The following is a 27672-nucleotide window of genomic DNA, read 5'->3' as shown; positions in this document are numbered from 1 at the left end:
AGGTATTGCGTGTATTCTTGTTACCAATTTACATTTTGCATTATCAGCATGGATGCAGTTGTTTCGTAGGATTATTGTACTTTAGATATCATTTTTTTAATTGTCATTGCATTAGCAGTATTTGAAATGTCTTGAAGTATAATACTTCTAAAAGGTAATGTCCAAAGCATCATCAATTTGCCTTCTTGAATTAAAGATATTCTTACAATTTTACATTAATACATTCAGTCATGAGTCACCTTTGCTCACATAAATTTTTGCTTTATAAACCAATGTGTCCTGATGCAGGGTTTTGATCTGAAACATCGACAGTTTCTTTCCTCCCACAGATTCTGCTCGACCCACTGAGTTCCTCCAGCAGATTGGTTGTTGATTCATGGTTGCTATGTTTGTGCAAAATCTACTACAAAAATAACCGGGTCAAATGGTGACAGTAAAAGAAGAATGTCTCAGTTACTTATTCTCATTAGAGAGTGTGACAGAATATGCTGGCTAGTTCACACAAGTTCATAAGAGTACTTCATTCTGTCTGCACGAGTGATGACATCTAATGTTCAAGCCTGAGGAAATGAATATGACAAAATCTGAAACATGAATATTTTTCGATTCTTACCCTAGGACTAGCAGAAAAAGTTTGGGATCCTTTGTCAACGTCTCAAACATCCCGACTAGTCAAATTATTACTGAAGTTAGTTGAAGGATATCCTTCTGTTGTAAATGGAGAAAATAAATATACACAGGTATGCCTATGTTAAATTTTGTTTCCATTTTTGTTGTGTTCATCCTCTTTCCATTCTTTACAGTCCTTTTGAGTGTAAATTAAAATAATTTAGTGATTGAAGTATCAAGGTCATGATTTTTTTTTAGATAGGGTAAATAAAGAGAAACTTTCCATTGACACAGGATTCATTAACTAAAAGATGCAAGTTTAAGATGACTGGCAAAAGAACCAGAACAATTTTTTTTTGCACACAGTTGTGATCCAGAATGATTTGCTTGAAGGAGCTGTTTAAGAAGTAGTCTTCCACAGAGAATGGGATAGGTACATTTAGAGAGAAAATTTACAAAACTATGAGGCAAGAGTAAGCAAATGGGATTAGTTGGATAGTTCTACCAAAAGGCCAACATGGGTACCATAGGCTGAATGACTTTGTTTTCTGCTGTTTCATTCTGTGATTCTCTTTAAATTTTAGCTATCAGCTAGAATAAAAGCAAATATTTCTTAAAGGGGTTTTTAGAAATGATCTCAAATAACCACACTAGTTATCCAGCTTATCCTCTCTGTGTCCAATGTTCCCGGAACAGTGAATCCTTTCTGATATTTCTCTACTACTCTTAATAGCAGCTTTTAAAAGGAACAATATGTTGTGAGCTGTTAACATTTGAGATTTTTTTTGTGTGGAGAAAAGTGATTTACTTCGTGTGAAGAGGAACTGTTTGCATTTGGCAAAAGTGACATTGGAAATGCTCATACACCAGTTTTCATGTATTAAGGAAAAAGAATATCAGTAAAAATATTAGGAAAGCTCCCCTTTTGAATAGGGGATCTTCTAAGTGAATCCTAAAAGGCCAGATGTTGATTTTATGGCCATTTGGTTTCTAAAATTATTTAGTTTTGCATCTGTTTCATAACTATCTTTTGAAAATGTACAACAATGATATGTGCAAAATGTTTGTCTACAGTGGTTTCCCATTGTTAAATGAATAAAACACTTCAAATTCTCCCTCAGAATTTATTAAAAACCATCATCTTGAGAATTAGAAAATCAGTGGATGAAGATGTATTTGTGCCACTGTATCCAAAAAGGTATGTTTTTCTTTTTGTATGTATTTTAGACAACTTTTATTTATAAATGACAAACATGACATAGTACTTCTTTTTAATGTGTTATTTCTGTTAAGTTGTATGGCAACACAGAATTTCATGACCTTCTTTCTTGAAAGGCCAATTGGATTTTATGGATGGGATATTACCCAAATTTTAATTTATTTGATGAGTGCCAACATTGTTCTGGACTGATTATTGCTGCAATCTTATTGCTTATACCTTGAAATATGCACTGTCCTTCTAATTTACCCAGACAGGCATGTAATAGAATTTCTGATGAAAGATCACAGGTCTGATTCTGAATTTTTAATTCTTCTTGTATAATTTTCCTGAAGTCAGTACCAAATTTAAAATCAATGAATGATGCAGCAAATATGATGCAAAAGTGCACAATACTGAATTTCCAGAATGCCACTGCTACCACAGATTTATTCCTGAAATTAGATAGCTACTATAATTGATAGCAGTGAGGAAACTCTAGTGTAATAACTTAATTAGGTGATACAAAGTTATCTGGCGGCCTGCCTGTGAAAATTGCTAGCCAATGAATAACCTAACTAAAATTTGTCTCCAAGCCTCATTTTATTATGTATTAATCAACATCATCTATGATGAACGTAACTGTATCTTATGATGCCTGAATGTACTAGTTTTACATTTTTAAAATGCAAGTGCACTTGTGATATTTGCTAAACCTAGGTATAGTTCATTCATTGATGTACCCTACAGCCATCTTAAGTTATTGCTCATGGTAATTCTCATAGGACATTGTTAAGAGGAAAGGAGCGACTTGAGAGTTTATAAGTTCCTATGTCTTCCTGCCATGCCACGTGATGTGTTTCTTTCATGGTGTTCAGTCGTTACTTCTAGAGTGGAAAGAATGGTAATTTTAACACTTCAGAGCATCTCGTATGTTATCTGCATAGAGTACACATTTTGTGACCTGGAAATATCTGAAATTGGTTACATTTTTAATTTTCTCCACAGACTTACCAAAAATCCATTCTCTAACAATGAAACTGTCTTTTTGAGGATTTCCTATGACATCTGTTTATATGAAAATATTAGTATTTTGCAAGGATGCAGTTTGAATACAGCTTTTCATTTTTTAATGTTGTTTGAACTCCTTCATTAAACCTATTATTAAAAAATCGTCTCTTAACCACTTCTTGAAACCAAAAGGTTTTGATCAATTTTCGCTTTGCAGTTTAAATAGATCTATCTCTGTCAAAATGTTACAAACCTTTTAAGTAATGGAAGATTGCTCTTTTAATTCACCAAATGACCTTGGGCAGTCACAGAAAGTAAACAGCTAATGGGAGGAGGAGAAAGCTCCTAAAACATTCCCATCCTCAACAATGGTTACTCCAAGCATTTGAATGCTAAAGATAAAACTGAAGCATTGGCTGCCATTGTTGGTCAGAGGTGCTGAATGGTGATCCATCACACAAATCTGTCTTCAGCCAATTTGATTTTCTCCATGCGATATCAAGAAACAGCTGGAAGCATTGGATGTAACAAAGGCTGCAGCAGCAGATAATATCCCAGATGTAGCACTGAAGACCTGCATTCTAAAACTGGTCATGCCTCTATCCAAGCTATTCCAGTTACAACACTGACATCTAACCAAAAAGATGAAAGATTACCCAGGTATGTCCTGTTATCAAAAAAACAAGACAAATCCAATCCAGCTGATTACTGTCTAATCAGTCTACACTGAGTCATCAGTGAAGTGATGGAAAGTGTAGTCAGTGGTACTCTCAAGCAGCACTTAACTGCTGGCAGCAATAACCTTACTGGTGCCCAGTTTGGGGTTTTGCCAGGACTACATGGCTCCAGACTGCAACACTGCTTTAATCCAAATGTGGATCAACGCGCTGAGGTGAAAGTGACTCTCTGACATCAAGGCAACATTTGAACGGGTATGGAATTTAGGCATCCTGATTTAAAACTCGTCAGTGTGCATCAAAGGGAAAATACTCCAGCGGATGGAGTCATACATTGCACAAAGGAGGATGGTTGTGATTGTAGAAAGTCAATCAGCCTCAAGGCATCATTGCAGGAGTTCTCAGGGCAGAGTCCTAGGCCTAATTAACTGTCAAGATAATGACCATAAGGGTAACGAACTAGCTTTGATGTTCAAAGGCATTACTGGCACCAAGTCCCCCACCATCAACATCCTAAGGATAACATTGACCAGAAACTCAATTGGATCAGTCACATAAATACTGTGACTACAAGAACAGATCAGGCTACATATCCTGGGCTCACACTCCAAGCCTTTTACACCATTTACAAGGTGTCAGGAGGGTAATGGAATATTCTTCACTTCCTGGGATTATTGCAGCTCCAAGAGCAGTAACGAAGTTTGACTCCATCCAGGGCAAAGCAGCCTGCTTAATTGATACCCCATTCACCAACTAAATATTCATTTCCTCCATCACTGGTGCAGTGGCCGCAATGTAGTGCACTGTAGTTACTTGCCTAGTTTAGTCCAGCAGCACCTCACCAAACCTGTTGCATTAACCATCAAGGAAGATAACAGCCTTCAGGCACCTACGAATGCCGCCACCTGCAGCTTCTCCAGATCGCAAACCATCCTGAATAGGAAATGTGCAACCATTTGTTCATCACTGGGTGTAAGTCCTGGAAGTCTCCACCTAATGGCGGTGTGGGTGTACATTCAATAGAAGGATTTCAACAGTTCAAGAAGGTAGATCACCACCACCTCATTCTGGGCAATTAGGGATAGGCAATAAATACTGGCCTTGCCAGGGACATCCAGATCTTGAAAAATGAATAAATAAAAAGGAAACCTGCCCACACCCAACAAGACCTTGCTGTTTTGGGTTCACTTTGGGTTTTCCATAACATGACACTGGAACAGATAAAGAATCTGACTCATAATGGGAGGATTACTTTCTGGTATCAATTTCAAGTTTGATTCAGCAGCAAAGTGTGATACTCGGCAAAGGACCAGACCTGGAGTACCTTAGTGAGTGATGCCTTCAAGCTTGCAGGGTACCATGGTCAGTTGCTGACATCAGCCCATTGGTAAGGTGGTCAACAGACTTTGCCTGGACTAGGAGTGCCTTTTTTGGGTACAAGTGTCAAGTCCCAACTCTGTGTCAGTGCCTGGGTATACTGTTCTGCAAAAGCTTCTGGGTCAGGTTAGGTAGAAAGAAATACATTATCGTCTTAGAATGCAAATTGGTTTTTAATTTTGTACCTGAGCAGATGTGAGATTAGATCCATCAAGAAAGTTTGTTCTCTCTTTTTGTCTGCCACATCTGCTCTCATTACAGTTGCTGTCATTAGTTGCAAAAAGTGGAAGAAATGATCATTTGCTAGTGCACTTCCTTTGAGGGCTATCCTCTCCACCTTTATTCATAAGGTCCACAAATAATCATAGTCATAGACACGTAGCACGGAAATGGGTCCTTTGGCACTTTGTGTCTGCGCCGACCATCAACCACCTATTTACACTAATCCTATATGAATCTTATTCTTTTTTTAAACCTGTTTCACATTGCATATTTCATGCCTCATCCTTAATTTTTAGATGTAATCAGTGAATTAATTTATCTTTTTTAGTGTGCTGGAAAACAAGAATTCAGGACCCTACCTATTTTTTCAGCGACAGTTTTGGTCAGCACTTAAGGTGAGAATTTAAAAGAAGGCATTTTGCATATTGGTTTTCTTGCATCTTTCTATTCCATTTCTCCCATTTGGGAAGAGATGCATTAATCTGAATCTATTGATAGATTGCTGCTAATCCAAGAGGGTACAGTTGATTTTTTTTTTAACTAGATGGAATTTTTAAAGTTTATACTTTCTTGGGTGAGTGGAAAATTGAATGGGACCAATGTTGCCTAATGAAAGGAATGTGATAATTACTGATTCAAGTGAAGGGGCCAACAGTCCATCTTGTGCAGTTACATGGATTAACCCTCCATTTCTGATTTTTCCAAAAAGTCTTTGTCTGCCAACTTTTTGGTAAACTTGCAAATGATTATTTTTTTCTGTAATGCAGTTTTTATTGAATCAATTTCAGTCATATGTTTCATTTTCAAAATACCATGCACAGTTCCTACTATATATGAAAGTACTATTTTAGGTTGTACTTCAATAAATTATGATAATCAAATTGTATTGAGCTGTTTATAGATTTTGGGTTAGTGAAGGGTTTATTTTGATTTTTATCAGTTTGTTTTCCATCCTGCTTAACAGCATTTGGACATTTATAAAAACAAGTTCCATTGGCTGCAAAACATAGTGCTATCTTGCGAAATTTGTTAAAGTTGAAATTATTGGTTAACAGTAGATGCAGGTAAACAAAAGAGAATCCTTGCAACAAAATAAATTAAACTGAAACCATTTTTTTCTTAAATTCTATATTACTTTTCCAGTTATTGGACAACATCTTACAGTGGACTGGCATAATCTCAAATCGAGTGTTGCAAGAGCTAACAGTGGATAGTCTGTTAAATCGCCACATTCTTCTCGCTCTGCAGAACTCAGACCCAGGGGATGACAGCCTGAAGAAATGTCAGAGTGTAAGTAAGCCAAGGAACAGGTTGAAAAAGTTCGAAGCTCCCAGATTTTTTAAACTCAAGCATTGAAATGTTACGTAGTTATGCCTTTCTCTGGTGTCTATTTCAGTGAAAGTTACTAGACCTACTCTAATCTTTGCACCAAAGGTTGAATATTGTAAAGTGTGTGAGAACAGAATTACAAAGTTGGTTCTCTTCCAACTTTATTTGTTTTTGGTTTCACATTTTTCTTGTTTAAAATACAATGTTACAAGACCTTTTCTCATTTATTTGGCACTGCGGAGACTGTGGGGAAACCTGATAGAAGTTTATAAAATTAAGAGAGGCATAGAGTAGACAGCCAGTATCTTTTTCCTAGGGTTGAAATGTCTCGAGGGCATGTGTTTAAGTTGAGAGGGGGAAAAGTTCAAACGAGATGTGCGGGGCAAGTTTTTTTTTATACAGAGAGTGATGAGTGCCTCAAATGCGCTGCCAGGGGTGGTGGTGGTAAAGGAGGCAGATATGATAGAGGTGTTTAAGAGGCTCTTAGATAGGCACATGAGTAAGCAGAGAATGGTAGGATATGGATCATGTGCAAGCAGAAGGCATTAGTTTAATTAGTTTGGTGCAACATCGTGGGAAGGGCCTGTTCTTGTGCTTACTATTCTCTGTTCCATTTACGGAACTTGCATTTACATTGTATTTCTGTATCTTAAATGTCCCAAAGCATTTACTGCCAGTGAAATATTCAAACATTGCTTTTGTTGTTGTGTTTGAAATCATAGTAGCAAATTTTGTATATCAAAGTCCTGTAGAAAGCGATGGGTTCTATTTTTATCAGTTGAGGGATAATTGTTGGTCAGTAAACAAGTAGAATTCTCCTACTTGTCATTGCCATGGGAGCTTTCACAGCTGCCTGAGAGAACAAATGCTTTGTTCAAAAGATGCCTCTTCTAACAGCAATAAAGTCATAGAGCATAGAAACATACTGATGATCAGGCACCTATTTACACTAATACTACACTTATCCCATTTTATTTTCTCCACATTCGCATTAACACCCTCTGTCCCCCAGATTCTACTGCTTGCCAACAAACTAGGAGTAATTTATGGTAGCCAATTAACTCATCAACATGCACGTCTAGGACATAGGGTAAAAAAAAGCACGCAGGGAAACCTATGCAGTCACAGGAAGAACATGCAACCCCACACAGACAGCACCAGAGGTCAGGATTAAACCTGCTTCGCTGGAGCTGTGAGGCAACAGCTCTACTAGCTGCACTGCTCTGCCTGTTCATGTAGTACTCCCCCAGAACTAAATAAATTTTTTAGTTTAGATTATCTGCTGAAGTCTATGATGATGTGCGAGTCGAACACACACCAACTATCTTGGATGCAAGAATGATGCCCCTTCATAAAAGTGGTAATAGTTTACTCATTTATGGGAATCAGTTTTTTGGGGTAGTAATACTCAAAATCTCTTCAACTTCAACAGTTTATATTTAGTGCTTTTCCAGAACAGACTGAAACATGCTCTCCTATGGAATTATAATCCCAACAGAAATATCATAATTTTAATTCTAAACCAAATTGACTAAATGGTGGAAAAGCATATGGATAACTTGGGCATATAAATATAAGAATAGAATACTAAATCAAATCAATTGTGCCCGTACCTTATAAACTCCAGAGTAGGCCTTGATAGGTGTATTGTTGATGATTCCAGGCACAGCGCTTTGAAGAGATTTTGATTAGCGGTGATTAATCAGCATGTTACGATGGAACAGGTACTTGAGCTTTGAGGCAAATTGGAAAAGTTTGTTCAGAAGTTTTGGGAACATAAAGACTAAGCGGTGAGCCAATGGAGGTTTTCAGAAAGAGAGACTCTGATAGTATATAATAAAAAGTTAGTCCCACTGACAGGTAGATCAATAACTGAAGGTTTTGTGTTCAGAATTGTCAGCAAAAGATATAGAATGTGCTGAGAACGACTTTCTTTCCTCGGATATCAGGCTTCAAACATTCCAAATAAGATTGTGGAAGCTGTTTCCATAAATAATTTTAAAAATGGAATTAGTCAGGAACATGCATATAAGGAGCTTGAATTGCTACACAAATAACTGATGGAATGCCAAGTAAGACCAGTCTTGAATAGGACTGGCACAGGCACACTGTGCTGCGTGGTCTCCACTGCTTTACTTTACATGATTTTAGTGATTATTCATCCATGCATTATGTCTAACATACAGTTTAAAGCACAACATGCATGTCAGTATGTACTTGGGACATCACTAACTATTGAATTTATACAGACATTGAGGGGAAAAAGAGAGTTTCATGATGCTGTTTTTTTGTTTTTCAGTTGATCACTTGTTTACCAAAGAGTTGGTTTGCCAACCTAAAAGGAGATAAGAGTATCCCACAGATGGAAAATTTCTGCTGTTACCTTGTCCACTTGGCCAACACGATTTATAGGTTAAGCCTTGGGTGCTCGGATGTGGAAAAGCGTACAGCCAGGTAAATAAGTGGCACAGATGGAAGTTTCAATTTAGCATCCGCATTAACAGTTATATCTAAAGCAATTTCTGAGAAAGACAGTTCATTCCATAACTAGGTGCATAAAGCAGCTTCCTTGTCTTTAGAACACTGATGGATGATGTGTAATGTGATTTCATTAAAGCCCTTCCAAAGGAAAAGTGACTAGGAATAAATATACCCTTTTGGATATGTATGCACTGCATTCCACACCTCCCATTTTACTTTTTTTTTTCATTTTCAACCCTGATTTGTAAAATGGATGGCCTACCTAAATGCTCTTGGTCATGTCCGTCTAACTGTTCCCTTCCTGTAGGCAAGTAAGTATTTAATTGTTGCTTGACACCTCCACATTGAGCACAAATGGGTTTACAAGTTAAATTTGTGGTGGCAGCAATGTGTGAATTCATGTTCTGTTGCTCACTGGTATCTTACCCTGTAGCTTCATGTTCCATGCATTTTTTTCCTTCAAATCACATGACTCTGATAAACTGCTTGGAAAAAATGACTTTACACCATAAAGTACTTAAGTGTTTAAAAAATTAAAAATGCATAAGAATGAGGCATTTGCTAAATAAATGTCATATGTCTAATATGTTTTCATATTCAGAAAAATGAGAGGGGACCTTAGAAACATATAAAATTATGAAAGGGATAGTTAAGATAGAGGCAGGAAGGTCGTTTCCACTGGTACGTGAGACTAGAACTAGGGGACATAGCCTCAAGATTCAGGGGAGTAGATTTAGGACAGAGATGAGGAGGGACTGCTGTTCCCAGAGAGTAGTGAATCTGTGGAATTCTCTGCCCAGGGAAGCAGTAGAGGCTACCTCATTAAATATATTTAAGACACAGTTAGATTTTTGCATGGTAGTGGAATTAAGGGTTATGGGGAAAAGGCAGGAAGGTGGATCTGAGTCCATGGCCAGATCAGCCATGACCTTATTGAATGGCAGAGCAGGCTCGATGGGTCAGATGGCCTACCCCTGCTCCTATTTCTTATGCTGTTATGTTTTTAGACCGACTGCAGTATCCCTTTGTAGAATTTGTGGTCTGTAGCAGATAACTGTATGAGCTGGGTTTATGGAAGTGCTAAGTTATAAAATAATAGAAAATTAATATGAAAAGTTAATTTACCCATGTTAAATTTATAATATTGATAGCTTTGCAGAGTGCTTTGAAATATGAAGTTATGAATGTTAGCAGACACGATGCTTCAGGAGATATTTCACCTACTTTGTCTCATAATCACAATTGAGCATTTGAAGGTGGTGTGCAATAATGCCTAATTTTGTTTTTATTCTGTGAATATAATTTTCTTCTTTCAAATTGATTTACTTTGCAGGGAGAATATAAAGCAAGTGATTAAATTTTTGGCCATCATCCATGCTTTGGATCATGCAACAGCTGTGGCAAATGAATATGGTGTGAAAGACATCAAGACATTACTTGATGGGAAGTGAGATTATGGACAGAAACATGAACATTCCTGCCATTTGTATGATTTTGTATATATGTACAGATGCTTTGTAAAAGAAAATTGATGGCATTGTCAAATTACAATTGTTTGATATTTAATATTTTCCATCTCTTGTGCTTAAAGGTACAGCTAGACTCCTGAAAAACACTCTCCTTCAACCAGCAACCCTTGCACAACAAATCGAGAATGTAATTTTTTAAAATCCATCTTGGTTGGATTTCTACCTTTTTGTAGATCTGCTGGTTCCTCTTATAAGAAACAACTGAACTAACAAGATTTTGGTTGTTGCCATGCACATATTTGCGGACTATGACTCAAGAAGATTACTTCCAAGCAAGTACTGGAAACAAACTGTGAAAATACAAGTCCAACCTGCAGATAATCTTCAAGTATCATTGGGTTGCATTTGTTTAATTTAGTACATGATGAATTACATATGTTTTATTGTTTTAAGAATATAATAAAATAAACAGGCTATTCATTGTGTTGAAATTGTGATATTTTGTTTGCTAATTCAGCTTTTGCAAAAGCTGAATTGATAAATTTATTGAAGAAATGCTTTACAATCAAAGCAGATTTCTCTCTCCTCACCCCCGCCTCCCCTACCCTCCACTGAGTCATTGCTATCATATTGTTATTGCATCATATTTGAGATAAAGAATGAAGATATTTGCCTAACTCATTTCACAGTCATATATAATCCGTCATGTCTTGTACTTTAATAACCCAATGGCTTGGATATCTGGAATATTCTGTATAATTTCCAAGTTAAGAAGACAAATAGACGCTAGAAACAACAGCTCACTTTCATGTATGCCTAGTAACTGTAACCCCAGAAATGCCGACATCATTAGATACGCCACAGACATCTGAAATAAGGGTAAAATGCAAGTTACAATTCATAAATCAAAGTAACTACTGTCGCATCAGATTCCCATTGTAATTAAGCAACAGAAAGTGACACGAAGACAAAACGATGTAGGAAATGTTTTAATTCATTTAATTGCATTCATTGTCAGATTGCAGTGACTGCAGGGAGAACAAGCATACTGATAGTGGCTTTGTGGTACAGAAAGCTGTTCAAGTGGGGGGGTAAGTAAAAAGGAAGGTGGTTGTAGTAGTGGACAGTATAGCTGGGGAGATGGGCACTGTCCTTTGTATTCAAGAGCATGAGCCCTAAAGGCTATGTTGCCTACCTAGTGCCAGGGTAGGGGACATCTCTGGGCTGCAGGAGGTACCACTTGAGACATGAGGGGGGAATCAATTTATCATGGTCCATGTAGGTATCAAGACAGGTAAAACTAAGAAAAGTATTCCGAAAGAGAGTTTGAGTAGCCAGGGACAAAATTCAAAGACAGAACCACAAAAGATAATTTCTGGATTATTAGTGGAGCCACAGGCAAGTTGACACAGTGCTAATAGGATCAGTGAGTTGAATGCATAGATCAAAGATTGGTGTGAGATTCAATTCATGGGGCACTGGTATTAGTACAGAGAAAAGGAAGAGCAGTTCTATTAGGATGGACTGCCCCTTTACTACACTGGTACCAGAGTTCAACTGAATCTTATAATTAGAGATATATGGGGCTTTAAACCAAATTTGGTGGGGTGGGGGGGGGGCGGTTCTTGGTGGAGAGAAGTGTAGAATACTGAAGAGAAAAGATAAGGAAGCTGTGCAGAAAGGTGATTGGGGTATGGATAACTAAATTGTCAGGAAGGTACAGAGTATAAATCAAGACTGCATTAACAAATAGGGTCCTGGTAAGTGAAAACATTATAAGATGGAAACACAAGGAACAAAAAACACTAGGGCGCTTAAAAATGTTAAAACAAATACGAAGGTGCTATATCTGAAAGTGCAAAGCATTTGTAATGAGGTGGATAAAGTAAATGGATTTGATTTTATTGCCATTACGGAAACATGACTGCAGCGTGCAAAACTAAAGGAAAAGGTGACACAAACATGGCTTAACAAAAGCTAAGGACTGTATTCGATCCAAGGCGCAGTCATATAAAGTTGCTAGAAATAGAAACAAGCCTGATGATTTTTGAATTGAATTCATCAAAAATGCCCAAGAGTTTGTATTAAGAAAGCAAAAATAGAGTATGGAGTAAACTTGCAAGAGAGAAAAGTATATTCTAAAAAGTTTCTATCAATGTTTTTAAAAAAAAGTTGCTAAGATAAATCTAAGTCCCTTACAGTCAGAAGCAGGATCTGCTGCCTTTTCTCCATGGATGCTGCCTGGCCTGCTGAGTTCCTCCAGCATCAGTGTTTTTCATCTAGCTATTCCAGCATCTGCAGTCCTTTGTTTCTCTAGGATAATTTACAATGGGGGAACAGAGAAAAGGCAGAGCACTTAAACAAATATTTTGGAAGGACACAAGTAACTCCCCAGAAATACAAGGGGACTAGAAGTCTAATAAAAAGGATGAATTAAAGGAATTTAGTATTAGTAAACAAAAATCTTAATGAAATTAATGGGACTGAAGGCCATTAAACCCCCAGCGCCTGGTAGTCTTAAAAGAGGTAGCCATAGAAATAGCGGTTGCATTGGTTGTCATTTTCCAAAATCCTACAGACTTTGGAACAAGTTGCAAACGGAAAATGTAACCCAACTATTAAGAAAGAAGACAGGACGCTAAGAACTGGTTAGCCTAACAGTAGTTATGAGGAAAATTCTGGAATCTATCATAAAGGATATGATAATTGGACTACCAGAAAATATCAGAGATTAGGCAAAGTGAACATGGATTTATGAAAGGGAAATCTTGTTTAACAGACCCATTGAAGCTTTTTTTGAGGACTTAACTGGTAGAGTAGATAAGTAAGAACCAGTGCATGTGATATATTTAGATTTTAGAAAGACCTTTGATAAAATCCCACACAAGAGATTTGTGTGAAAAATTAAAGTTTATGGATTGAGGGTAATTGCCAAACATTGAAAATTGGTTAACAGAGTCAGAATAAATGTTTTTTTTTCCAGAATGGTATATGGTGACTGATCAGTCTTGAGGATCAGTGCTTGAGCTCCAGCTATTCACAACAGATACTAATGGTTAGGATGACAGAGCCAAATGTAATATTTGTGTTTTCAGAACACTTGTCAGGATGAGGAAAGATTTCTTCACTCAGATGATGGTGAACCCATGGAATTTTCTGCTTGTGGCACAGAGGCCAAGTTGCTGAATGAAGAAGATAAATCGATTTCTAGACACAAAAGTCATCAAGAGGTATAGGGGGGAGAGTATGGTCTGGAGGTAAAGGATCAGCCATGATTGTATTGACTGGTGGAGCAGGCTCATAGGACCAACTGGTTTGCACCTGTAATTTTTCTGTGTTTCTATGAATCAGGTTTAAACTTGGAATTTACTGGTCTAACACATTCACTTATATTACTTATAATCCACAAAAAAAAATTTTTTAAACCAAGCTATATATAACTTCTGCTCTAAACTTTCTTCCTTACTTTAAATATGACACCTACACCATCTTCCTACCCACTGCATTCTCATTTTCAAAATCTTTCCACCCAATCCTATTCTAACTCCTTTTCCATGATTACAAAACTGGAGAATTGCCCTGTCTTGCCTTTCTCCCCTAAATATTTAAAATTCCACACACAGTAGAACAAAAGTAACCTACAAAATCACAATTACTTTATGTTCTCAATTTCAATGATATGCAATGCATTGTAAACTTTGATCTATATTTATCAAAAGGATGATATATTAAACAATTGGCCTGTTTGTTGAGCAATCTCCATACTTTAAATTTGCTTTCTGACCTTGGATAATGGAGGGAAAAAAATAAATTGTATTCTTTTGTAGTGCATGATATAATAAGCAGATAAATGATGACCATAAATTTATGTGTAAACTGGTAATTTGCAACAAGTTGATGGTAAACTTAAAAACATTTATTTTCCATTTAAAAGCCCTTTGCTGTTGACATGTCATGTGAGGAGACCTCTGTTTGCTCTGGAGCAGAAACTTTTCTCGAGGAAAAGGATATATTAAACCACGTCAAAATGGTCACAGAATAGAACCAGAATATCAGCATAGAAGGTGTTTATTTTAAAGTTATTTTTAAAGAGGTGGGTGTTGAATAAGCTGCTCATGGAGGAAGTGGGGTTAAATTGTATGGATTATTTAATGGAGAATTAGATCAGTACTTGGGAGCAGATTATTTTCAAAATATTAGCATCTCTTCTAAAAGCTACGTAGTCAACACTTCAAATTGAGAGATGGGTGATTAGATCAGGTGAGGAGGAAAGCAACTGCATGAGATGATACAGGGCACGTGGACAAGAGACAGAATCACAGGACATAAAGTTACATTCCCCACCAAGGCAAGTATGCCTTTAATTCCATTACTCCATAAAAACATTAAAAAGTCTTTTATTTTACGATAATATGCCCACAAATATTGACCTGTTTTTTCCTCGGTTAATTTCAAGAACTGCTTTGCTGCTTCCATAGCACAGCCCCAGTGGTAACATAGGATTACTTTATTTTTAAAAGGCACAATAAATGGGAAAAAATGTCAGAAGGTTAGCAGCCGTGCCATTTAAAATAAATCATTCTCTCATGTAGTCACCAAATGCAGTTCCATGGATTCCTAAAAAAATTCATTCCAGATTTGAAAAAGGAACAACAGAGGAATGTAGATAGCAACAGCCATAGAGGAAGAGATGAGATGGCGGAACACAATGAGTAAAGAAATATGAAAGAATATAAATTTAGAAAGGCGCTGTGACGTGTATAAATATCCCTGGGTTATATTTTCTTTTAATGCCCAGAGAGCCCGTCAGGTGAATGTGTAAATTTCGTTTATTAGAATCTGACCTGCCACCGCGCTCAAGATCCCCAAATTTTGAATTCTCCCCATCCCCAAGTGCACGCAGTTGGTAAATTAAAATTATTTTTATATTAAGCAAGTACATGCAGTATAGATATTTTCACTTCGTCTTCCTGTTTGACTTCCCGCATTTCAAGAGGTGGAACCTTTGCATTAAACAGAACAGATACAATGGCAGTTCTGAAAACAGGAAATGCTGGAAATAATCAGCAGCTCAGTCCATGTGTGGAGAGAGAAAGTTAACATTTCAGGACACTCATCTTCCATCAGATGCAACGCTGTCTTTATTTCAGATTTCCAGCATCTGCAGTATTTTGCGTTTGGACCGTTCTCTGCCCTAGTAATTTGTACCCGGAACGATCAATTGTAAGGTTTCTTTTGACCCTGTTTTCTAAATTGTTCTACTCCTGCATTCTTACCAGAATATAAGTTACATTTTAATGCTGACTATTGAATTTGTTCAAAGTAGGATATTTACCACCCTCGATGATCAGTCAGTCAGACAGACAGCATCCTATAAAACGATACCGATTGATATCCAGCAGGGGATGGTGTCCTTCCGTTATCGGGAAGAACACTGCATTTTGACAAAAGAGAAGAGAAAGTTCACCGAAAGCGAATGACGCGCCGCTGTTGGATGAACCGGTGAGGGCTGATGTGCGCGGTGATCAAACCACTTTCTTCTACTGCCTTTAAGGATCATTGTTCAAAGTTACATTCTCGGGGCACCTGGAAAGAATGTCCTCGAAGGTAGGCTCCAATCTGTCGGGAAAAGTTACCTGTTATCACTTGGGAAACTTGATTTCATTCCGCCGAATTGGACTGGAGTACGTTGTGGGGAATAGTTTAGATTTGTTCAGTTTCATTAAGAACAAATTGGACAGACGAGGTTTTTGCTTTGAATGGAAACACAATCTAATTAATGAGCAGGAAGTCTCAAGCCTCTCATCTTCCAACAGAAGTAAAACTGATGTGAACTGATCAGATGTGAGGAAGTTGTTGAACAATGTTATTGGGATTTTGTTTCTGTTCCAGATAATGACACGTTGCGATATATGGCTGAACAAATTAGACGAGAATTGATTGAATGCGTTAAACATTGGCGTGTAATACTAAAAGTCATGTTTTTAGTAGTGTGAATTTAGGCAATGATAGAACCTATATTCCGATATGAGTTGAGGTGAGGGTTCATATACAGGCTCCTTTAAGACTGATTCATTTTCCCCCCGAACTCTGGAGATAAAATAACTGGTGCAGTTTAAAGATAACAGCGGGATACTCTGGGCGCTAAAATATTTGCAGTATCTGTTAGTTTCAGTGCAATTTTAAATCAAAGTTAAATTGGCCCTCTAACCATCAAGCTTCCAGGAACACTCATCCCACTTTATTCTCCCCAGATTCCCCTCAGTATCCCAGATTCTACCACTCGGCTACACAATAGGGGCAATTTGCAGCGGCCAATTAATCTACCAGCCCACATGTCTTTGGGATATGGGAGGAAACCCACTCTGTGATAGGGAGAATATGCAGACTCCATGTAAAGAGCAGAGATCAGGATTGAACCAGGGTCACTGGAACTGTGATGTAGCAGTTCTTCAAGCTGTGCCCATGGGCATGGTTCCTTGCTGCATGAATCTATGACTCAAACCTAAGAATGAAACAGATTGCAATTTGTTTTTTCCCCAATCAAATAACTGACCAATGACAACAACTACCACCGCTTTCTCCAGGGTAATTAGGGATGGGCAACAAATGTCAGCCAGAGATAGTTTAAGAAATTTCCAGGAAGGGCCCAATTACTTGCAAGGAAATTATTAATATACAGTGCTGCATTTTGTCCTATTTAAAGGATGGGTCAAATTTGCGATGGAGGTTTAGATTTTTGTCTGTAATGTTCGGCTATATAATGTATCCCTTCCTGAGCAAAATCCTTAATCTTCTGATACTAGAAGAGAGCTGTTACTATGCAAAGAGAAGGGTGTGAATAACTAAAGGACTGTAAGAGGAGAGGTGGGCTGATCAATGATCAAAAAAGAAATCCACTCATGAATCATGAAGTGTGACAAAGAAAGTGATCGACTTCAGGGAGATGGTGGCAGGCTGGTGGAATGGACAAATAAACTTTAATGCTGAGTATTGCAAAATGCAGCATTTTGGTAGAAGAATGAGAGGAGGCAAAACAACTTGGAGGCATAATTCTAGAAGGAGTAGAAGAACAGAAGGATCTGGTGGTAAATGTGTATAGCTCATTAAAAGAGCAGGCTGAGAAAGTAGTTAAAAGTACATATTAAGATTGTAGGATTTATAAACAGAGGCCTGGAGTACAAGAAGAAGGAAGTCATGATGAGCCCTTGTAAAACACTGGTTTAGCTGCAATTACGTTATTTTGTCCACTTCTGGGTGTCATGCTTTAGGAAAGATGTGAAGGTTTTAATGAGGGTTCCAAAGAGATTTACTAAAATTATTCTTTGTTGTGTGGATAGACTGAAGACATTGGAGTTGTCCTCATTGGAACAAAGAAAGTTGCAAGAGATCTGAGGAGATAATTAAAATCATGAAGAGAATAGTCATAATAAACAGAGTAGATAGAGGTGGTAGAAACTGTTCCCATTGCTTGAAGGCTCAAGAACTAGGGAACATAGAATGAAAATTAATGCATAAATCTAAGTAGAAGCAGGAGAGGGCCACTCAGGCCCTTGCACCTGTTCTACCATTCAGTAAGATCAAGGCTAATATCTTACGTGAGCCCCAATTTCCTACACTATTAATATGTCTTAATTCCCTTAATATCCAGAAATCTCTCAGCTTTTGCTTTGAAGAAACTCAATGAATGAGCTTCCACACCCTTCATAGGTAGAGAATTGCAAAGATACATTGTCCTTTGAATGAAGAAATGTCTTCTCATTTCACTCCTGAATGACCAACTTCTTATTAGAGACCAAGGCCCCTTCTACCAAAGGATAACATTATTCCTGCATCTACCTCCTATCAAGCTCCATAAAAATTTTGTACATTTCACCTTTCATTCTTCTAAACTCAAAGGTGTGTAGGCATAGACTGCTTAATCTTTCTTCATCAGCTAACTGCCACCGCAATCCCAGAAATCCATTTACTGATCCTTTATTGCATTATTCTATAAGAAGTTTATTCTTTCTTAAGTAGGAAGACCAGAACTGTACACAATGTCTTAGGTATGGTCTCATCAGGACAATATATGATTGCAGTAAGACATCTTTAGCCCTGTATGCAAATCCTCTTGCAATAAACGCCAACGTATCATTGCCTTCCAAATTGCTTCCTAGACCTGCATGTTAACTCTCCATGTTTCTTGAACAAGGATAGTCAGGTCTGTCATTCTCATACCATTTAAAAAAAATACTCAGTCTTTCTAATTTTTCTTCCAAAGAAAACTGACGCAAGGATTTTGTTTTAGAAACACACAGCAAGTGGTTAGGTTCGGGAATGGACTGCCAGGGTTAGTGGTAAGGGAGATTCAAATGTGGTGTTCAAAAAGGAGAAGGTGACCTAACATCAAACACTTGAGTTCCTTCAAGATGTTTGAAGACCTTATAAATTCTTACCATTAAAGTATATAAAGTGTCAACCAAAGACTTTTTTTCTAAGCTGGAAGCTAATGGCATTGCTCTAATATTTCAGCCTGGTCAGGTAATCATTTGCATAAACTGAAAGGCAAGATGCCCGTCTATGCACATAGTATATTGCCATGTAGATAACATTGGAATGGGTACAGTGCAACAAATTTTTATAATTTTTGGCACTTCTTTACTTTGAATGAATTAGCTGATATGTTTGTCAAATAACAGTAGCGACACTTGTTTCAAATATAAAAACATAGAATGTTGGAAATAGTTCTAGTTCTGATAAATGGTTGATGACTCGAAATGTTTCTCTTTCTACAGATGCTGCCTGATTTGCTGAATTTTTCCAGCATTTTCTGTTTTTGATTCAAATTTCCAGCGTTTGCAAGGTTTTTTAAAATTTTTTTGAGCTGGAACTACTCAGCTGGTTAGGCAGCATCTATGGAGTGAGAAAGAGAGTTAATGTTTCAAATCTATGTCCTTTCATCAGAACTGTTTCCTTTTCAGAGATGCTGCCTAACTGTTGGAGAATTTCCAGAATTTTCTGTTTTTAATCAGATTTCCAGCATCTGGATTGCCCCACTTTCAAAGTTTTGTGAAGGGCCTTGAGACATTCTAATGATGTGAAAAACATAATATAGGTAAAAATAAATCCTTCTTTTGGAAGAGTGTGATCTCCCTTCATTAGCACTAAGTGCAGCACAACAAGTGAGTGTCCACAACTGCTATTTATAAATATATGGTGATGATAAATCCAAGAAGGAATTCTGGCATTTTTGTTTTGCCCAGAGAATGGTTAGAATGTGGAATCTGCATGGAGTTGTTAAGGTTGTTATGCCTTTTTGAAAGACATAGTGTCTGTCTCAGTAGTGACTTGTAATTAAAATGCTCAGCGAGTGATCTTCCAATTCTGCCTGGGTTGAATTTGATGTTATGGTTGACCTCTGAAGCTACGGCTTCCTTCCCTTACCGGTGAGTTGCAGTTACTTGCTTCATCCAGTCAAATGTGGGAAAGTGGGAAAATCAGCCACATCTTAAACTTAGATGAGCTGGCCAGTCAGAGCTATGGATGTGGGAAGGTAATCCTAGCGATATTGAACAGATTGGCAGAGGACCTTGTGGTGACCCTGCAATTTGCTCCTCTCCTCTTGGACTCACAAAAAAGTTTCCTGGTCTGTTTAAAGAGCAGTTTCCAGCAAGACAGGATCATTGGTTGGTCACTTCATGCCTGTGGAGCTTATGTGGCTCAACTCTGCCACTTGTATCAAAAAATGAGCACTAAGGTGGCCTCCAGTGGGTTCAATTTGTTCTCCATGCTGTTGGCACCCAGTAAGCATATTTAAGCAGCATCTTGCCTATTTCATGTGGAGGAACTGCTGACTTGACTCAAAACCATATTGGGGAAGAGTATTGGCAATGAATGGATGGCCTAGAGATTCCCTCTGTGAATGTTTAATTGTGGGCTCAAGATTGTTAATATCCTGCCATTGTTTGCTGCCAATTTCTCCCTTCTCCTGTTCTTGAATATACTGTAGGCCCAAATGAAATCAGTGGTCTTCCACAAGAAATTAAAGTGGAATTAAGAACCATATTTTCATGCTGAACCTCAGTGAAACTATGGAAGTTCAGGAAATTGGAGTCTTTGGACATAACTCACTTTCTTTACTTAGGCTATAGTTCGGTGCTTCTTCAAACGTCGCAAAGAGGGCGAACTGACTTTAACACCAGGAGAGGTTATTACAGTTACCAACCAGGTAAAAAAATCTTCAGCAATCATACAGCAAAATAATGTACATGAAAACATTATCATGTCAATGTTAAGTTATGAACAATAAGTAATGCCCATTTCATGACCTATCAAGACATTTTAAGTCTTCAGCTTTCCTTTTTAATCAAGATGGATATGGACAACCAGGGCAGTAGCACTCCTCTCTTGTGATTATATCTGGTCTATGCCATTGTGTCTCAAGTGAGGGAAAAACTACTTTTCATTCATCCATCTAGAGGGTCCAAACTCTTGTTAACCATTCACTGAGTTGTGTAGTCTCACTAGTGGCTGTCACATCAGCAGTGTGAATCCTAACTGAAGATTAATTTCTTGTAATATTGTATTGATACCAAATTCATTCAGTGATTCTGGTTATAGTATTGAAAAAAATTATGGATTATTGATCTTGTTGCCTGGTAGCAATTGCCATTGTTCTTCCTCCCCCCATGCGTTATGATATACACCATGAAAGGAAGAGAACTATACTAGACCGTCTTCCTCTGCTGACTTGAGCATTAGGAATTCATGCTCACAAGGAACATAGGACAAATATTAGGCTATAACATTGTGGCACTAATACTCCCTCCTGGAAAGCAGCATTGACAAACATTTTCCACCATCTGTCTTTGTCATTTATTGAATTTATCAGACCAAGGAGTTAATTTTGATTCCAAATTAGCAACTGTCATTTAAACCAAAGCCACCAGGTAAGAAAGGAACAAATTCAATTTTACGCCTTGACAAGGTTTATTATCCTCCAGTGAAGACAATGGACACAATTAGGTGGAGTGAAGAATGGGCTGTCAAATCTCTTCACACCTGTCAGGTGAGGCTAAAGTCGGCCTCAACATTTCTAGTCCTTAGTGAGTGAGATTTCAGCGGTATGGTTGCCAGGCACTTGTTTTTTTTCCCTACATGTTCAGTAACGTGGCGGAAAAAAATCATTGTCTGTCATTCTGTATACTTATATAGAAACATAGAAAACTTACAACACAATACAGGCCCTTCGGCCCACAAAGCTGTGCCGAACATGTCCCTACCTTAGAAATTACTAGGCTTACCCATAGCCCTCTATTTTACTCAGCTCCATATACCGATCTAACAGTCTCTTGAACGACCCTATCGTATCCGCCTCCACCACCGTTGCCGGCAGCCCATTCCATGCACTCACCACTCTCTGAGTAAAAAACCTACCCATGACATCTCCTCTGTACCTACTCCCCAGCACCTTGAACCTGTGTCTTCTTGTGGCAACCATTTCAGCCCTGGGAAAAAGCCCCTGACTATCCACATGATCAATGCCTCTTATCATCTTATACACTTCTATCAGGTCCTCTCATCCTCCGTCACTCCAAGGAGAAAAGGCTGAGTTCACTCAACCTGTTTTCATAAGGCATGCTCCCCAATCCTTGTAAATCATCCTTGTAAATCTCTTCTGCACCCTTTCTATGGCTTCCTGTAGTGAGGTGACCAGAACTGAGCACAGTACTCCAAGTGGGGTCTGACCAGGGTCCTATATAGCTGCAACATTACCTCTTGGCTCCTAAATTCAATTCCACGATTGATAAAGGACAATACACCGTATGCCTTCTTAACCACAGAGTCAACCTGTGCAGCTGCAATACAATTGTATTTCCACAACAGTAATTCTATCTGACTAATTCTTCCCAAATTCTTGTTATTGAGAACTACTAAAGAAGCTCTTCAATCTGGAAGTTGGCTTGTCATTTCCATTTTGAACTGTTGCCTTCCCTGTCCCAGTACGTTATTACAACTGTTTGTAGGGCAGTACAGATGGCATTTTAGCCAATTAAAATCTCAACTGTACCTTAAGTTTAATGCCTTTATCATGACTTTAATTTTACTTCTGACAGAAGACCATCCTTCTTTGCAAACCAAGACCACTCAACTTCTCTGGAGACATATTGTTACAAGAGTTTGCATATTTCCTGGTTTGAGATTTCTTTAAACTATTCCAGATCTTCGCATGCTACTGAACCATGTGATTTCTCAACCTTTAATAGACAAGCTCAAAAGATATTTCCGAAATATTAATTTATATGTCATTTGATCCCAAGGACTCACATAATGTTAATGCACTACAGGTTAGACAGGCATACGTGAACCGGACATAAAATCCATTCCTTTCCCTGGCAACAACCAAAGCAAAAAATAAATCAACCTATAAATGTCATATCTGATCCTGAGGTGAGCTTCAGACAGACATTTATCCCATCAGAAATTCACTTGATTCCAGCTCCAGAGGAATAGATAGAGTGGCCAGCCAGCCCCTCTTTCCCAGGGCACCAATGCTCAATACAAGAGGGCATGGCTTTAAAGTAATGGGTGGGAAATTCAAGGGAGATGCCCAGAGAGTGGTTGGGGCATGGAATGCGCTGCCTGGGGTGGTGGTGGAGGGAGGTACATTGGTCAAATTTAAGAGATTTCTAGATAAGCATGTAGAGGAATTTAAAATAGAGGGATATGTGGGAGGAAGGGGTTAGGTAGGTGAGGTTTAAAGGTCGGCACAACATTGTGGGCCGAAGGGCCTGTATTGTGCTGTATTGTGTTCTATGATTTTATGATAACATTACCATGACATGTCAGACTATGATAACATTACTCTGACATTGCCATGCCTCATCTTCATGTCATACCTCTAATCTTGAATATACCAATATACACCTTACTTGCCTCAATAAACTTAAAGTTATCCAAAACCAAGCTGTATATAATCATAATTCATACTATGTCTTGTTCACCCATCAGCCCTGTGCTGCGTCTGATGAAGAAATGTTTTGAATTTAAAAATAATCTTCCCTACTTTCAAATCACTTCATTGCTTCCCACTCCCTATCTCTCTCGCCTCCAGAGCTTCACAACCCTCACATATCCATTCTTCTCCAATTTCAGCTTAATTTACATCCCCGATTTTAATTGCTCCATTTAAGGCTGCTATATCTTCAACTGCCGAGATCCTAAGTCTGGAATTGCCACTGTATACCATTCAATCACTAACTGATATCAAATTTTGTTTGATAATGCTTCTATGAAAAAGCTTGTAAGTTGTTACTGCACATGTGAAGGTTATAAATGCTATTTGACCTTATGTTGAATTGGAAAATCTAGCCTGCAGACTTTTCAAATTGAACTATTGCTTAGTGCACTATGTATTCCATGCTTCATATTCAAAAAGCAATTAGATCAATTCATTAAGTGAAGAGCAGGAACATTTATTTGGTTTTGAAAAATTATTTAAGAGCTAAAATCAGGCCTTTGAGCAGTTATAGAATAGAATGTATTGTATCAGTTATGTGACCGTTATCTGATCTAGCATTCCATTGATCTTAACCATTGAATAAGAACTTCCAACTAAAACCACTAAAATATACTAAAATATACTTAAGCTGCAGTTTAACCACAATTTCCACAAGAGATCTGGCCTCATTTTAAATCTTGCTCTTGCAGATTTATCATTTATATATCTGTATTAGGAAAATATTTTGCAGGGTTTTGGCTTTTTTGTGAATAGGTCAATTAGAATAGATTAATAGTAAAATGTCGATCGGTGGAAGTAGGTTAAATCAGTTAATAGCTTCTTCTCGTTTCACATGAACATATATTGTATCTTAACGTTGGTCCCACTTTCAAGCCCACAACTGATGCTGCAAGGCTAGCATTGGTCAAATAACCGGGAACTCACTGGGAAATGAAATTGATCAGGGGATATCATTATTTTCAAATGGTGGTTTGTCGGTGTTACAGGTGTTGTTGCTTGGTCACTTACACAATAGAATCAGGAGTAATAGCATTCCTGGTACTATTTAAAAGCAACCAACACCACTTAAAGGGGAAGTGCACTTTGGTTTTCATTGCAGGTTTTCCCTAATGGCTCACAAGGCAACTCTCAGACTTTCAATTTGGAGATGTCAGCGGTAGGCAAGATGTCCTTTTCCCGGCAGACAGAAGAAAGGTCTCCACATAAGCTGCTCAGCTGCAGTGAGTAGAGAGGCCTGAGTATATCAGTGCCCTGTGCATCATGCCATGGACCCAACTGCAATGCTGGAAATGTGTATTGGCACAACCAGAGTTTATAGAAATTAACGCATTGTACATCATACAAAGAAGCTATTTGACTCATTGAGCCTATGTGGACTCTGCAGGAGCTATCCAATGGCCTACTCCTTTGCTCCCTAGCCATTGCCTTACAAATTTATCTTTTTCCAAGATTATCTGAACATCTGTTTGAAAGTTACCATTGAATCTATTTCTATCACCCTTTCAGCAACGTATTCCAGATTGCGAGGCACTGCATAAAATAATTATCCTCGCCTATTCTGAATTGCTGGCCCCTCAAAGGTCAATGCTGTTTGAGGTTTCCCACAATGCATGATCAGGATACATCCATTTCCTAAAGCAACAGGACAGGAACATTAGCCAGCAGCCAAGTTGGGCTGGCTAAGCAACATATGATTTCATTTTAGTAATAAAAATAATTTTCTTAATACAGAATGTAAAGTGAAAGGTTTTGTATATATAATGTTGGTCTTTGAGTTCTTGGTTATGTAAGGTAAACAGGAGGTAATATTGATGATAGGTTTTCAAGAAGTGGGTGGAAGGATGGGGAAAGATGGTTAAGTGGGACAACTGGTGTAATTAGAATTCTCAATAGAATCCCTTCAATTTGTGCTTTCCACCTCGGGAAGACAGCTGCCGGTCATGACCATGTTCTTCCTTATTATCCTTTCGGATCTGTAACATCATCTTCTTCCACTTGTTCCTCTTGTGGTGCCTTCAAGGCTTAGCTCTGTGGATTATGGGAAAAAAAACTCAGCAAACTTAGAGAATTACTTGAGCTGTTTCAGGATATTTGTTGTCTGCTCGGTGAGGACTGCTTGCTCCGGTGTGCTCTTTATTGTATTGGCAGTCTGTGTCTGAACCAGGTGTAGAGGTGATACCCTCTGTCTCCAAGCTAACCTGATATCTGTTAAGTGGAAAATGGTAAGAGTTGAGAACATCCATTTACAAACATGAGTATTACCAGGAGTTGCCAGACTATTGCTGACTATGATCACACACCAGCCACACATTAAAGGACTAGAACCCCGTCAAGTTACAACAACATATGTTTGGCCAATTGTGACCTACAATAGTGGAAATCCAACAGTAAAGGTGAAACTAAGATCTGACTGGAGGATGTTGTCACTGTTTCATTGCTGGCCGGCCTGATTGTAATATAGACTGCAAAGTGACCAATTTTGCCAATGTCAATCATTGCATCCTTGTAACCTCTTCAGTTGTATGGCTCTTGGCCTCAACTGGTCACCCAGGTTACTGACTGCCTCTTACTGAAGTCCAGCCTCAATAACTGTTCATCTGCTGTGTTCAGATGCAATATTCTGTATGTGGTGACCTGCGTCCTCTGATGCCTCTTGCATTCTTTGCACATAAGCTCACTGGCATTTCCTGCAATATTCCCATTTTTTCCCAGTAATATGGTGAAAAAAGTAAAACCAAGTATTCCAATTGGTCTTCAGCAGCACTGTAATATCACACTTCCTAAACAGAGCCAAAAGAGACAAAAATTAGTTTCAAAATACTCTATCAACCTAAAATGGCCATTCAGGAACTTGAATCGTAGGAGACAATGCTTCATAATTTATGTCCAGAAACAAAAGATTCTGCAAATCAAATGTTTTCAGACATCACTTTCCCAAAAGGAGCCTACAACAAAACAGAACCCCTGGTTAGTGTGTCTAGCAATTGTTTTAGGTGCTGCCAGGTATACTAAGAATCTCTTAAATAATGCTGTTCCAGGATGAAATTTCACAGTATAAACCACTTAGAAACCAAAAACTGATCAAAATCATGCTGAACTTCCACTTCTATATCTTTAATACTGGGAGTAGAATCTAGTTTTTAAAAAATATATACTTTAAACCCTTTCTATATTATTCAAATATAGTTTGCATTCTGAAGGTGATGCTTCTTGGAAACAAAGTTAAAGAATAACACAAAACACATTTTAAATGATGCAATTGTTTCTTCAGGATAAAGAGAATGGGTGGTATGAAGGCATCAATTCTAATGGAGAGCATGGACTATTCCCAGGAAAAAATGTGGAGGTAAGATGCAAGACAGGTTAGCCTCAATTAATTATAAATTATAATTAAATGTAAGACAGTAAAACCCCCAGTACATTTAGTTGCTTCAAATCTGCCTTATTACCGGAACTTTCTGATCCAAATGAAACATGTTTTAGTAGTTTGTCCATGCTTTGTTCCACTTCTGTAGAACACCAGCAAATAGTGAAAATAAAATTATTTGTATGCTTCATGCGACATGGCAGCTATTTGTTTCATTATTAGGTAAGTTCTTCAAAACAAATGAGGAAATTTTAGAAAAAAGTTTTCAGCAGAAGCAAGTTGAAGATGAGGTGAATTATAGATTGGAGATTTATAAATTTAATTAGTTGATTTTCCTTTGTTGTTTTAAAAACATTACTAAAAATAATTTGCAGAATGACACATTTTATCACAATGATATAAAAGTGGGAACTGAGAGTCTGTTTGCCACTTCCACAAAGCTATGTGGTTGCAGTCAATATTTTAGCAAGTAAACTCAGTTTCTCTAATTATTTTCCCTTTCATTGATTGTCTTTTAATAATTTCAACTCTTTTATTTCTCCCTGTTGGGTTCACACGTTCTTCCAGTTACTAATAACAGTTTGATTTCAATTGTTTTCCTTGTTCTTGATGTCTCTTTCCTGTCTGTATTTTCCTCATTTTGTATTGCCAACTTTACCTCTTTTTCTCTAGCAAGCATCCCTTTATATGTTTATTCATCTGGTATGCTCTACCATGTTTTATATGCCTAGGTACACACCAAAATACTTGCCACATATACTGCATAAGTGGTGCCCAGACAAACTTGGTGGAGGCCTTGAAATCCACTTTCTGTGTGAGAGCTAGTGGTACTTGGTCTAAAGTTGGTGGTGGTTTAGTCCATGATCCGAAACCAGTTTGTCAATGGGTCAAGGATAGCAGTAATAAGGCTTGTAACAGGTAATGTTCAA

The 27672-nt window shown here is 37.9% G+C and overlaps 2 protein-coding genes across 3 annotated transcripts in view; both read left to right on the top strand.

The window, feature by feature from the left end:
• Window positions 1-10853, top strand: part of paxbp1 (PAX3 and PAX7 binding protein 1) — a 45490-nt gene extending 34637 nt beyond the window's left edge. Inside the window, exons 13-19 of one of the 2 annotated variants that reach the window (XM_052014845.1) lie at window positions 619-740; window positions 1731-1807; window positions 5423-5489; window positions 6238-6384; window positions 8723-8877; window positions 10238-10390; window positions 10496-10853. In XM_052014845.1, coding sequence (XP_051870805.1) covers window positions 619-740; window positions 1731-1807; window positions 5423-5489; window positions 6238-6384; window positions 8723-8877; window positions 10238-10355 — 686 coding nt within the window. In that variant the 3' untranslated portion in view covers window positions 10356-10390; window positions 10496-10853. Of the gene's footprint in view, window positions 1-618; window positions 741-1730; window positions 1808-5422; window positions 5490-6237; window positions 6385-8722; window positions 8878-10237 lie in introns of both variants that reach the window. The other variant, XM_052014844.1, reaches the window with a different exon arrangement.
• Window positions 10854-15783: 4930 nt separating this feature from the next.
• LOC127569681 (sorting nexin-9-like) overlaps window positions 15784-27672 on the top strand; it is a 52844-nt gene continuing 40955 nt past the window's right edge. The window contains exons 1-2 of the mRNA XM_052014482.1: window positions 15784-15980; window positions 26648-26722. Coding sequence (XP_051870442.1) covers window positions 15969-15980; window positions 26648-26722 — 87 coding nt within the window. The 5' untranslated portion in view covers window positions 15784-15968. The remainder of the gene's footprint in view (window positions 15981-26647; window positions 26723-27672) is intronic.

The sequence above is a fragment of the Pristis pectinata genome, chromosome 4, assembly GCF_009764475.1.
Source record: "Pristis pectinata isolate sPriPec2 chromosome 4, sPriPec2.1.pri, whole genome shotgun sequence".
NCBI classification, from domain to species: domain Eukaryota; kingdom Metazoa; phylum Chordata; class Chondrichthyes; order Rhinopristiformes; family Pristidae; genus Pristis; species Pristis pectinata.
Note: the sequence above shows the minus strand (reverse complement) of the source record. Positions and strands in the feature narration are given on the sequence as shown.